The 13,269-nt window shown below is 42.0% G+C and overlaps 1 protein-coding gene across 5 annotated transcripts in view; it reads left to right on the forward strand.

The window, feature by feature from the left end:
- Positions 1-13,269, forward strand: part of LOC135910207 (uncharacterized) — a 135,554-nt gene that overhangs the window by 25,108 nt on the left and 97,177 nt on the right. For all 5 annotated transcript variants that reach the window (XM_065442257.1, XM_065442260.1, XM_065442259.1 and 2 more), the window contains exon 4: positions 12,174-12,268. In XM_065442257.1, coding sequence (XP_065298329.1) covers positions 12,174-12,268 — 95 coding nt within the window. The remainder of the gene's footprint in view (positions 1-12,173; positions 12,269-13,269) is intronic.

Here is a 13,269-nt window from a genome sequence, read left to right on the forward strand (position 1 = left end):
CAGCTGAGGTATCCTCGCACCTTCACGAGTCTCTGCTGTCAGCACCACAAACCTATTTTTGTTCACTGCAAGATCAATGGCGCTCCCTACAATCACGTCTTATGCGAGCTGATTGCATCCTATGCCTACAAACATCATATTTTTGTCCCATTACGCAATTTTCTACCATCCTCAGCTGCAGTTCTCTCTCCTTGACATCCATTCTCTCACGCTTATGTAATCACCTGCTATAAATTGGCAACAAGTGATTGAAGACGTGCATTGCCTGCCCACCGATTCCATTTTTTTTCTAAATCTCAACTAGCATATCAATTGCCACGGTTTACTACGCCACTGTCTTCCTGCCTTAATGCTATCTCCAACAATTTTTGTTACTTCGCTTTCTGCACAGTCCTCGACTTCTCAAGTTTCTTTGTTAACCTCCAGGTTTATGTCCCATATTGGATAACCGGTAGAATCCAACGATTCTAAACATTTTTCAAGGATATCGGTAACGTGGCGATCACGATTCGGAAATGCCTCCCATGTGCTGTTCAACCCATAAAATTTTTGTATAAGTTTCCTGCTTTAAATCAGTACCTGCTATTGATATTTCACTTGGACAAAGATACTCTTTCATAGATTCTGCGGGCTGAATGTCGCTGATGAATTTCTGTTATACCACTAAGTTAGTGAAGGTTACCTTTATCTTTTCCATGTTTTCGCGGGCCCACGTACATGTAACAGCACGAGCACTCATTGGCTCTCAATGCCTTTTTTAAACTGCTGGACATTCAGTTCGTTACTACGAAAGTGACTTAATCCGTGCACTATTATTATGGTAAATATGAAACAGTAGAAATATACTTATCTGCAGTTTGTCGATGCCTCCTTCACTGTGTTGGTTGCGACATCCATGGTCGGCACCACCTGTTTGTCGCATCGTAGCTATATCGACTGTCTTCCTTTTGCACACACTGTGCAATATTCGTGACGCTCGCAGTCACGCAGAGTGGAGGAACTCGGCGCACTCACATAAGCAGCACCGGATAAGTTGTTTGTTCAGGATTGTGCCGTGAACAGTAGGTGCACGTTGCGATCTGTAAAATCGCCTAAGCCATTGGCAGTCTTTCGGGGTGCACGGAAAGATTGCTCACGGAGCAACAGAACTATCCAAGAAATAGTGGTCATCGTCGAGCCTGATCACTACGTCGCGCACTGCAAGCTCGTAGTACGAGTTTGTTTACACTGGGCATCGCCGATGCCTAGCCGCCATGCTCGCCCGATGAATGTATGTGATGACGCCACCACAGCGTTCCCTCGTGGTATAATGCGAAGCGTACTGAATTACAAATTAGTCGAATATACATTCAGTGTACATCTTGTAAGCTTTAAAATGCTGTTAAACCACGTTAAACTAACTAATAATATTGTACTAAATGCATTTGTTTTATAACTCGCTTGTGCGTGTAATGCACTCGGTGGAACGACAAATAAGTGAAAGAAGGCGCGACCATGCACCGACGGTACGATCACGTGAGCCTAAGTTTGTCGACCGCCCAGAAGGCAACGCCCAAGGAATGATAGCCAGCGAGAGTGAATCTAGATCAACCAATGAAACTGGAGGCTTGTCGAAAGATAAACTGTGTCTCGGTACCATTCGTGCTTTCATCTTGGGGTGTCGCCAGAGCTCGTGAAGATCCCGAGTTTCGCCAAACTCGACTCATCCTGTATAGCACCCCAGTGCACTTTTTCTAGGCTGCCCTAAGCACACACCATCTGCGGGCTACACACGTACTTTATCATTCATCGTTTGCCTTTATGCTCGGGAGACGAGCAGAAGTAAGCTAACTTCCAGCACTCACGAACACCACATGTTTTATTTACTGACTTTTTCGGCAATTTTGCTTATGCCGCTCTCACTTGCTTAGGTAACGGTGAATAAGTTTGCTCGAGCCATGTACTCTCTGGCTAACTTATGTGTTTTATTTACACTTACTGCCTCCCTGTTTTGGCTGTAGTAGAAGGGGACAGATGCAAAAGAGACACACGCACACAGATTACTTATTTCGCACGAGTAAATGAAACCGGGCAATGGATCAGATTACTTCCAAATCAAAGTGAAAATGAATGGTCTCCAAATAAGCTTGGGTGAGGACAACGTCATGTGGGTGAGATTCGTAGACATACTTGCCGTGCTATATCATGTGAAAGTTCCCACAGTGACAACGACCCGGAATGAATTATTGACGCCTTGCACGCCACACGAGTAGGCTACAACTACGATAATAATTTTTAGTCCACAATTTTTTAAATGTCGCACTGCCACATCTTTTAGGATGCTTAAGACGTTATTGCGAAAACAATTTAACATTTCTTAAAAATCACGCAACATTTGAAAAACTGTATAACGTCCCCAAATTTCTAAACTTTACGAAAATTTTCAAATAGATGTCAGCTATGCAAATGAGTTTTCTTTACCTCGGAAAAGAATGTGCCACATACTATGACAAAAAAAACTGTAACCTTTGGGGTGAGTCGGATGTGTGGAAACTGTTGCAGATAATGAATTCATAGCTGGAATAGTGTTTGAAACTTGCCTAATGTTAGCAGTTGCTTCATCTCACTAGCTTGGGCAAAACGACTAATGTCCTGTATTATCGACGCTGCAGATAACCGTCTGAAAGAATTCTGGAAAGGTGGTGCGGTGGCGAAATTTTTGCTGTACTTTGACATTCCTTGTAGGCCTACTAAATTATTATAGATGGCAAAAAGCACAATCTCAGAGGGCTATAGTTATAGTTATGAATCCGTCACCGAGAAGTGATAATTTGTACGACATTGCGACAGCGTTAGTCAATTTTCTCGGAAAGTTCTCTAGGAAAATGCCCAAAGCTATCGAAATGTGGGTTTCAAGGTGACAAGACGAGAGAATTTATCGCCGTTTAGGTAAAGATAACAGAATGGGTGTAAATAGCGGCAAAGTGCAAACTTAACCACTCTGCACCATACACTGCAGTATCTCCAGAATCTACTTATCTGGCCTTTTCGTCAAAACAAAAAGAAGGCTTGCCAAGTAATGACGACGCTAATAATGAGAACATTGATATACGTGCGTGTAATTTTAACTATGGAAGCCAAAGTAAGTAAAAAAATTAACGGTGGAGGAAAAATGCAGCAGACCTGACAATGGGAACCAAGTAAGAGATGCAAATTATCCAGCGTTGCATCCAGTTTAGAGCCCCAATTCCAGTACAGATACGGCACACGTTGACCTTGTCTGCTTTTACGTCCACATTGGTTGAAGCGGCTTTCTTTTTTCACCGTCTAACCACTGTTACAATGTTTTCATTGGGCCACAACAGACATCTTCTCGTATCGGAACTCTCTTCAAGGTTCTCGCCTATCGTAAAGCGAAATGATCATTGTTTAATCTTATTACCTGCGATAAGCGAATGTAGTGGCGGACGACTCAACAGAAAGCGTTTGCACATGTGTCACGGCGCCCAGTATTTTGGCCGCATTTCACACCACCTTACATTTCATTTACCATATACTGAAGCAGCCTAGTGTCCTCCTACAACGGTATCCCGCTTCTCCGAACTCGACCAAGAAAAAGATAAAAGTAGGTTGAAGGTAACTATCAGTGATGTATTTCATGTCTTGTCGTAGTAGTTAACGTGTGTACGTATTCTCTTCCCCACCTCAAAACTAACGCAAACGAGAATGTGACACTATGTCCAGGACGGCTGCACCTTTCGCGCTCTTTGCGCACGCATCTTTCCTGCATTTCCACGGTATATATCTTGCGAATATACTGGTGTAAATTTAGGAACGCACGTGAGCAACAGCGATTATGCTCGGATGTACGGGTTGGGCACATTCCGACGATCGAGACTGTGCTCGTCGCTGTCGCTGTGTTGTCCGTGTTGCTTGTTTTGCTGGGCAAAAGTTATCGAATCAAGGGCTAATGCCCTCGTCAGCTTTTTTGGCATTCCTGAATTTGCACAATTGCTCTGTACATATTTAAAATAGGTGACAATATGCAATGCTTGCTGGTGACGCTCTTCATTACACGAGTGTTGCCACACATCGTGTAGCTCCCATAGTGCTGTTACCGGTGCTTAGGAGCAGAAGCTGCCAACGACAATGTGCCTGTGCATTTTGTTCAACGCTGCCCAATGAGCATCAGCGCACCACTAGACCTTTCTGTCTTTCAGTGCTTAGTTTTTTATCCAAAACTGCCAATGCTGGAGTGAAGTTCACACACAAATATGACCTCTGTTATTTTACAAGGACGTCACTTACGTTGCTTCGTGCACTGAAAAAAAAAGCCTACGAAATTGACTCAATTGACGCCATTGCAGTTGAATTGTCTAACCAGGTGGACAGGCATCTTCTAAAAAAAATAAAGCAGTCTATAGGCTAAATATTCTATATATATATATATATATATATATATATATATATATATATATATATATATATATATATATATATATGTGTGTGTGTGTGTGTGTGTGTGTGTGTGTGTGTGTGTGTGTGTGTATAAATTAGGGCGAAAGCCTTAAATTGCTGCTTCGAGGTCGCGTTGTGAGGTACAGAAAACATCACTTGACCCAAGGAAGGTCAGAAGCTAACCGGAACATGCCGGCCATGTGTTAGTGCTAATTTATGATGAGGAAAGTAAATACTTATTGATTAGTGATTAGATTAAAGTGGAATAAGGTCAGTTTTTAAGGTGGATTAGGCTTGATTAAGGTGAAAACAGTAGTCTTTACAAAGCGCCTTCGCCTCTTTTAGGCGATAGCTAAGGACGCCTGGTAATTTTAAGTTTGTGGGAGTGAAATTTATGGCGCATATTTATATTTAAAAGTTGAAGGAAATTGTCATAACACTATAGTATCGCGTTTCTTCATCTCAAGTCGGCCGTGTACACATAAATGAGTCCATGAAACTATCCATCCCATTTACTTCATTAAGCTACTGAACCAAGAAGCGCGGCCGGCGGTGCAACCCATCTCACCCGTTGCAGAATGGCGCAAAAACAAAACTCCAGCACACCGGCGGATAAACATCTCGTAGAAAGGAGGAAGCTCGAAGGCACTCCCACTTTACGCCACACCTTTGAATCTCAGAGAATTTGGACGAAGTGTTGTTATTTGCTGTGCCGCATGCGTAGAGCGAACAAAGAATTGTTTGACGCCAGCTATTTCCGGTCACATGAATATTTTGAAAGTTACAGCCCCATGCTAGGCTTTTACGACAATTGCCATGAACCTTGAAATGGAAACAAGTGCCACGTTTTTTTTTCTTAAGAAGGTTAATATTCTAGATTGTGAATTGATTTTTCTCATTTCTTTTGTAAATGGCGTTTCCATGTGCAGAAAAGAACAAGTGCCGACGAATTTTGAGAATAGTTTCTAGGTGTTTCTTTAATGAACGAATTACAAAAAAACAACTCTGCTAAAGCTGAATGCAAGGCGAACAGCAAAGCCTCTGTATGCACCAAAGCCGATGCCGTAGTCTCAACGCCTCTGAGAGAAGCTTCTTCAATTCCAGGAAACTCAGTTGCTAGCAATGTTCCAGGGTAGCGTCCTCCTGGAACTTTTCTAAACCCAGCTCCAATCGATTACTTCGCATTAAATAAAGCCGAAGGATCTCTCAATCCTACGGATCTTTGAATCGGATGCTGCAATATATTCGAGAGCTTGCATGAATATTTAAATCTCTTATAATTTCATTCGCGCGTTCTTGGGCCACTGCGTTGGAACGAATATTTGGACAATCCCATAGAGCAGGGACGCGCAGCTGTGGCCGAAATGATAAACCTGCCCTAAACGCATTCAGGTGTGTTGTAGTTCGTCGTGCATTGCAGGTTGCTTCGCCATGCTCCTTCCGAAAGTTGAAACGTCGTCATGGTTCTCCCAAGCCACTTCTACGTCTCACAGTGTGTATTTGGCGGGAGTGCTGTACACATTTCAGCGAAGCTAATGAGCAGTGGAGAGCACAAACATTACTTCAGATCATCGTTGCAAGCTGTGCGTCGCTTGTGTATAAATATTACTTGAGGTTAACTACAGCAAAGGATAACGCGAAGAAAATTTCAGGCGTCGAATTTTTACTTTGATGTTTTTTAGTTACATCTTCACATAAACTTGCGTTCCCGAGGATTCCTACATCTGCTTTATATATGGGTATTTTTATTGAGCGAGAGCTAGCTGTAAAATCCCAGTAAGCTTATTTGGCAAAAATCAACCAACAAAATAACCATCTACGGGAAGCTTCAACAAAGTTGGCAAGGGCATTACCGCCGCAAAAAAGAAGTGCTGAATTCTAGCGGAGGCTTAGCTCTAACAACACCAAGAATTAAAAAAAGAAGTCACTGACCGACGCGTCCAACTACTTCGAAGCGCGGAAAGTGGAAGAGTTATGTGATGATGTAACTACAAGGATGTTGGTGTTAACGTACCTGTTCTGAGCCTTTCTTCAGAGAACGGCCTTCGTCGTGAAGTGGACTTTCTTTAGATGGTCATAATATACTTCGTAGTGTAAGCGGCGAGATGCTTCAGCCCCTTAATGTTTTTGCTGCCAATGTTTTATAGGCTGAGACGTGTTTCTTAACTGACAAGTTTCTTAACACTCGCCGTTTACCTGGGGAGTAAGGCGCGGCCCTGGAAATTTTGATTCTTCTCATACAAAACTAAGAGCTGACTTGTAATGCAATCCATTTACCCAGATCACATATGAAGTAGTTAAGGCAGGCCTATTTCAGGTGTAGAAGACGGACGCCGAAAAAGAAAATGTCATTTGAGCTTTTCTTAGCGTGGCGATACACGGGCTAAATGGAACTATGAACCTATGGCTATAATGCAGGTTGTTTTTCTTAAATAATCGAGCAATTCGTATCGAACGGCTAGCAGATTAGATTGTCAAGTGCGACATCTTGTCATAGCGCAATTTGGTTTTAGAGAACAATTTTCTACTGAACTTGCATTAAGAGCTTCAACTGACAATCCTAAATGTTCTGTTGCGACGGAACATTTTGATTTTTTACATTTAAAGAAATGATTTTACTTTTTGCCTATAAGAACTCTTTACCAAAGTAAAGATCACTGGGATCACTGGTGCACGCTTAAGACTAAAGCCTAACTACACAACTTGATGCGAAGATATGTGGGTTTATTTGTAAGGGATTCTCACCATTTAAAAACTCATACTGGTGTTCCACCACGTCCTGAACTAGGACAACCTTTATTGTTATTTCAAGTTTGTGACTTACTTCGATGTTCAACATCTCTCAGCTGTGCACCTTATGCTGACGACATTAACATTTTATGTCCAAGTAAAGACAGATATATTTTGTTATCTAAACTGAGTATGATTGAGAGAATAGTTTGAACCACATCTGGAAGGAACGTACTTATGAAGAACGACGAAAATTCGGCGCACTTGGGAGTGGTTATGCGTAGGAATGCAGACACAGTACAACTTTTGTAGACCTCGGTACGTATCGAACACGCTCATTTTATACACTGATGACATGGCACTACCTCCTCTTCATTGGCTGCACTATCACGTGACCAATGATGCACGCACTAAGTCACGTGTTTAGTCACCCAGATGGCTGCAACCCAACGTGTGCCATGACGCACACAGTAGGCACATCGTTGGTCAGCCAGAACAGCAACGTGGCATCCTTGTTTGGGGAAGCGTGCTCTATCGCATCCCCGAGGACCCGGCTGGATTCCCGCCATAACCTAGATGTACTAAATATTTTTCTGAAGCCATTAATTTACTTTGTTTTCAGTAAACTCGCTAAGAAATTTCACGTCAACACGAGCATTTTTGGCGTATTTTTACTGTTTGCGCCGTTGGTCGTTTTTGCTGCCATATTTTAGTCGCGCCGACTACGATGGAATTTGGCTTAATGGGGCATATAATGCGTTCCCATGAAAAATTTTTTATACGTATCCCCCCTCCTCTGACTAGAGTTATTTTTGCGTCTGACCCCGCTAAATTTCTAGCAGTCCAACTCGCGAAACATTTCGTATGTTATCGACATGCTTACTGAGTAGTAACAAAACAGCCTATGGCTTTTAGGCACTCAATAAAGTTGGCTTATACTTTACATCGGCAATACTCTTATCTATTTGCTAGAATTTTAACAGTCATAATTGTTGTATTTCCTTCTTGGGTAATACTTACGCCTCACGCTTACACTAACTGTAACAGATTCAAAACTAAGCACCTCACGTTATTACGGTCAGAAATGCGACGGATATTAGTCTCTAGACTTCTACGTACACGCAGCATTTGTGACGAAGATTCACGAGTAGTGACCATGTATTCCAGCGCACAATTTCATCAATCGAACACTTCCTGTTAAACCAATTGAGGACACCCACCTGTCTTGATTCCCGGTCTGTGCGATTTCCTTCCAACAATAACCATTTGCTCTCAATGACCAAGACTAGCCTGCCAAGTTTTTTATTCACAGTGTTCTATGACTTTCGCAACTCATTACCAACTTGCGTTAAGAAGCATAGAACTATTTAAATACTGAAGCACAGCCTCAGCGCTTTCTTTCAGCTTGTGCATTTTTGTATTGCTCACGTAGCATTGAAAAGTTGTTGTTTCTTATTATTTTGCCATTGACGCTGCATTCAATAAATGATTGAGCTCTATGTTCTTGGAGGTGTCACATTGAGCTGCTTCATTCTTGGACCATTGACCTCCTGCTACATTTATAATGCAGATGTATCATATTCTATGTGCAGTGAAACGATACTGATTGACATTACCGGTGTTTTCAAATGAACTAAAGCGCCCTAAACAGCAAGTCTTTCTTTATTTTGCCCATTTCTTTCAAAAATCATATTGTTTTGACCGTATACAAATTTTCTTGGTTGTCTACGGAGCAATGAAAGTGCCGTTCGCACGAAGGTAGATGTCTAATTGGGTGCATCTGTAAGAATGTGCTGCTCCCGAGGCTAAATATTCTTCCTTACTTAATATCAACATCAATATTACTGCCATTCATAGGAACAAAAAAGGCAGTAAAACAGTGAAGTAGATGGACATCAGCCCATCTTTCCCGTTATTCGACTGTGTTTCGTAAGTGCAAGTGTACCTTATTTGTGCGTGTATAGTAAAGCAAAGGCAAGATGCCGATTGAAATTATTCTTTAAGTTATGTACCATTTATTCGTGACTACAGGCTACGCACTCCTCGAGCGTAAGGGTGTAAAATCCGCGGAGAGTGGTCTGTCTGTGGGTGCGACTATACATTATTTAATTTTTTATAAAGGTTGTTGGCACCCTTGACAAAAATGTGGTCAGGCTCTTCTGGCGAAAATTAGATAGTGAAGTTACCTCAACAAAGGCCACCCAGAGAGTTGCTGCAATATTTTGTAGTAATGATGCAAGCGATGCTCCATATCGCCGCTTTACCGTCCGTGGTTTTGTGAACGCAAGCTCATCTCTTTTTAGCAAATTGTGCCACAGATTTGCGGGCCTTTAAACTTGCGTGAGAGCGCGGGCAGCACAATGGCGCCGCCGGGATGCCACCAGATGCCTTACTCAGCATGTTAAAGGTTTCAAATATGCCATGAATTGTGGCGTACTTGAGTGCACTCACACATGCGGTCAGATGGTACACCATTTGAGGAGCCCTAGCGTAACGTTAAACCAGGCTGTCCCTGTAGTTGCTTCGCGTTTCAGTCTGAATTCCCAAGTTTGTTTGCTGCAATTTCGCAGTGATGCATGATTGGAAATACGTCATCCTTCGTGTCCTGGCTGAGGTCTCGAGTGTAAAGCACATAAGCCGCAACATAAACAAGCCTCACCCAGGAATAATGGCAGTGGAATAATACTAAAGAAAACATTTGGAACAACAAATACACAATAAATATTTTTTAAGGCGTAATATAATATCTTTTCAAAGCACGAATGCTTCCTCTACCCTCCGAGTGATCTGAAGACACAGAGAAAAGAAGCCAAATATAAACGTCAGTGCATGTTGGACACCCTTCATTATGCTGTCTCAGGAGGAACACATGTATGTATGTTCAAATAAATAGATAAGTCGGCAGGATTGTCAAAATTGATCCATAGGCCATCATTTAGTCCCAGCGCCCGATTGTGTAACTTTCCTTGGCATAAAATTAGACCCTAATTTGAAGTTTAATAATCATATTGCTTATGTTGGGAAAAAAACTGCTTTTGGTGTAAGAGCTCTCATGAAATCTCGTCCATTTTTTTTCTGTTCACTCCTTATTTTTATACTTTGCTTTTATACGTTGTCACCGAACATATGGCTTTACTACGTGGGGAAATACATATAAATGTCACCTCTCCTCCATACAGCATATTCAGAACCAGGCCATTACTGTTACTTACTACAGTGAACTCTCACTTGAGTTAACTTCGATGGACCGAAGGAAATAGTTCAGTCAACTGAAAGTTCACTAAACTGAATATTCACTAGACCAACATAACACATGGCATACAGGGTCAAAAGGTCGAAGTACAATTCATGGAACAAAAGACATGGCATCGATAGTGTTAGAAATGTGTGAAATGGATTTTGCACATATCAATGAAAAACACACCACGTGGGTAGTTTGTATGCACACGCGGAACCTACGAGACTGGAAAGAAAGAGAAGACCACCATGCCACGACTAGCGGGTCGGAAAAAAAACACACACCACGTGGTTTATGGTGTGACAGATCGCCGCTTTGGTCTGGCGGCGTCGTAAGCGCCAGCGATGTTACGTTGTTCCTGGCCTCCGAGATTACACGCTTGCTCGTTTTGTGGGGGTGATCTTTGAGGCAATGCCTCGTTGCTGTTCGTTTTCCGCACCACCGCTTCGCCCCAGGGGCGCTGTAGCGACGGTTTGATGAGGGTCGGCATCGGTTGCGCCTGCAGTGCAGTGCAGTGGAAGCCTTGGTCCTCTGAGCGAGTTCGTTAAACTGAAATAATGACTGTTGCAAAATTCGTTTAAGTGAAACATTTTTGCATAGAATCTATAAGAAAACTGCCGGGTATTTTTTAAAAGTTCGTTATTCTGAAATATTCGATAAAGCGGCGTTCGTACAACTGAGAGTTTACTGTATTACCAACAGTTATTTTTTACTCTAGTGCTGCTCCACTCCTTCAGGCTAACTTCATCCTTCCTTCTGGCCTCGTTTAAATTTCATTTACTTCTCACTCTATCTAAATTACTTAACAAATAGCTCGCATTTCAATTAATAGATTCTAGGTTGCTCACAAATATCAATAGCACTAGGTTTGCCCATAATTACAACTTTCTATTACGTAAATGCAACAGGAATTATGGCAAAATGACTTCCTCCTTCTCACCGATTCAATTGTGGAATGACTTCCCCCGTGCTCCTAGATCATCATCATCCTTGCGTGTATTCCACTACGAACTTAAAAGTTTCATTTTGTATAAATAGTTGTCTTAACTTATTTTGTATATAAAGTGGCCACTTCATTTATTAAGTAGTTTATAACAATTTAGATTGGTAATGTGCGATTTCTTTTCATCTATGGCTTTTTGTATAAAAATCGAATGTATTCCTTTTCACTACATCGTTCACTTTTTATTTACTTATCTATTGCATAATTTTACACTGCTGTATTAATGAATTATTTTGTACCAATCTCGTTAATCGAAGCTCACGCTGCAGTCGTTTGACTTTGAGAACGTCCCCTGCACACTATTAAAAACCAACTATGTATCTTGAAAGAATAGTCAACTGAAACTGAAAGTGATTTGTTTATTTATTCTATACGTATATCGAATGAGTCCAAAGCCACCAGTGGTGCTAGTTGTTACTGGGAAAAGAGCATTTGGTTGCATATATTGATATATACACGACTAGAAACAAAATTTACAGGTTATATAGTTGTCACTAACGCTAAAAGCTGGTTTTACGTAAATAGCATTGATTTACATTCTAGAATGCACTGTTATCTGAGGCAGATCAATCTAAAAGAAAGCTACAAGATGTCTCAAGCCTGCGAGCTGTCTCTCGCACTGCAATGGTTTGGAGATTGTTGAAGATTTAGCTCTTCTAAGTCGGCTCAAGTTATTTGTTGCTACCAATGAAAGTCTGTCATGCATCTTGTCCGGCAAACGAAAGTATTGCTTATCAGAAAATGCATTGTATTTTTGGCCCGCAGATCCCACACTTCGCACTGTATCTACGGCGGTTTCCATTTCATACAATAGTGCAAGTTGTATTCTTTCGATTGCTTGGATATGGGGAGCCTATCATGTAAGTACCGACTTCTTCATTAAAACACACGCGGTGTGAATGATCCTAGCTGATTTTATTTCACCTCATTTATTACTAAATTGAAGCCCCTAAAGCATTAACGAGGAGAGTGATGTAATTCAAAAGTGCGGTAGAACGAGACAATTTCTTCGTATAAAAAGTAAGCTAATATTGAGCGGCGAGAAACGATGTTTAGCGTGGTGGCGGTCGATTCGGAAAACTGATTGAAATTGTTCGAATTCCATATTATGTGTAAGTGCAGCATTTGGAAAACATGCCTTTAATTGGACTTTGAGAAAAGACACGTATATCGGTACGAAAATGAAATATGATTATGTGGGTTCAAATGAGAACCATACAACTTTGACAGAAGATCCCATCGAATCATACAAATTTTGATATAGGGAGTTACGCACTTCCCTGTTGCAAAGTGTGTCAAGGATGCGCGCAGCTTCATCGGCCTTTGTTCGTATTTTCGCCGTTTCGTGAAAAATTTCGCGGCCATAGCACGACCACTAACCGAGCTTTTGAAGAAAGACACCCCTTTCCAGTGGGGCGATAACGAGGCAGAGTGCAGGCAAATTGAGTGCGGCGGTGGCGTAGAGGTAGAACACCCGCCTCGCGTGCAAGAGGTCCGTGGTTCGAATCCCGGGGCCGGCAATTTTCCACCGGATTAATAAAAAAAAAAGAAAAAAAAAATCCGCGTGTTGATAAAATTGCATAAACAGGCCTGGAGTGTGGCCTGATACCGGTGACCAGAACCGCTAACGCACTCCCTCACCAGAGCAGGATTGGCCACCCTGGTGCAGTACTTGGCCACAACCTCCTATATGAACAACACAATCAAACCCCGGCCCTCAGTCCCCAGCAGCTGCGAAGCAACTGACCACGGCGGCGGTCAGACCTGCGACGCTGCAGAGGGTGCTAAGAATCACTGGCTCCGGACAGGCCGCCATTGGAATATGAACCTGGCAACGTTTAACGCTAGAACGTTATCTAGT

This window comes from Dermacentor albipictus, chromosome 10 (assembly GCF_038994185.2).
Source record: "Dermacentor albipictus isolate Rhodes 1998 colony chromosome 10, USDA_Dalb.pri_finalv2, whole genome shotgun sequence".
Taxonomy (NCBI): Eukaryota; Metazoa; Arthropoda; class Arachnida; order Ixodida; family Ixodidae; genus Dermacentor; species Dermacentor albipictus.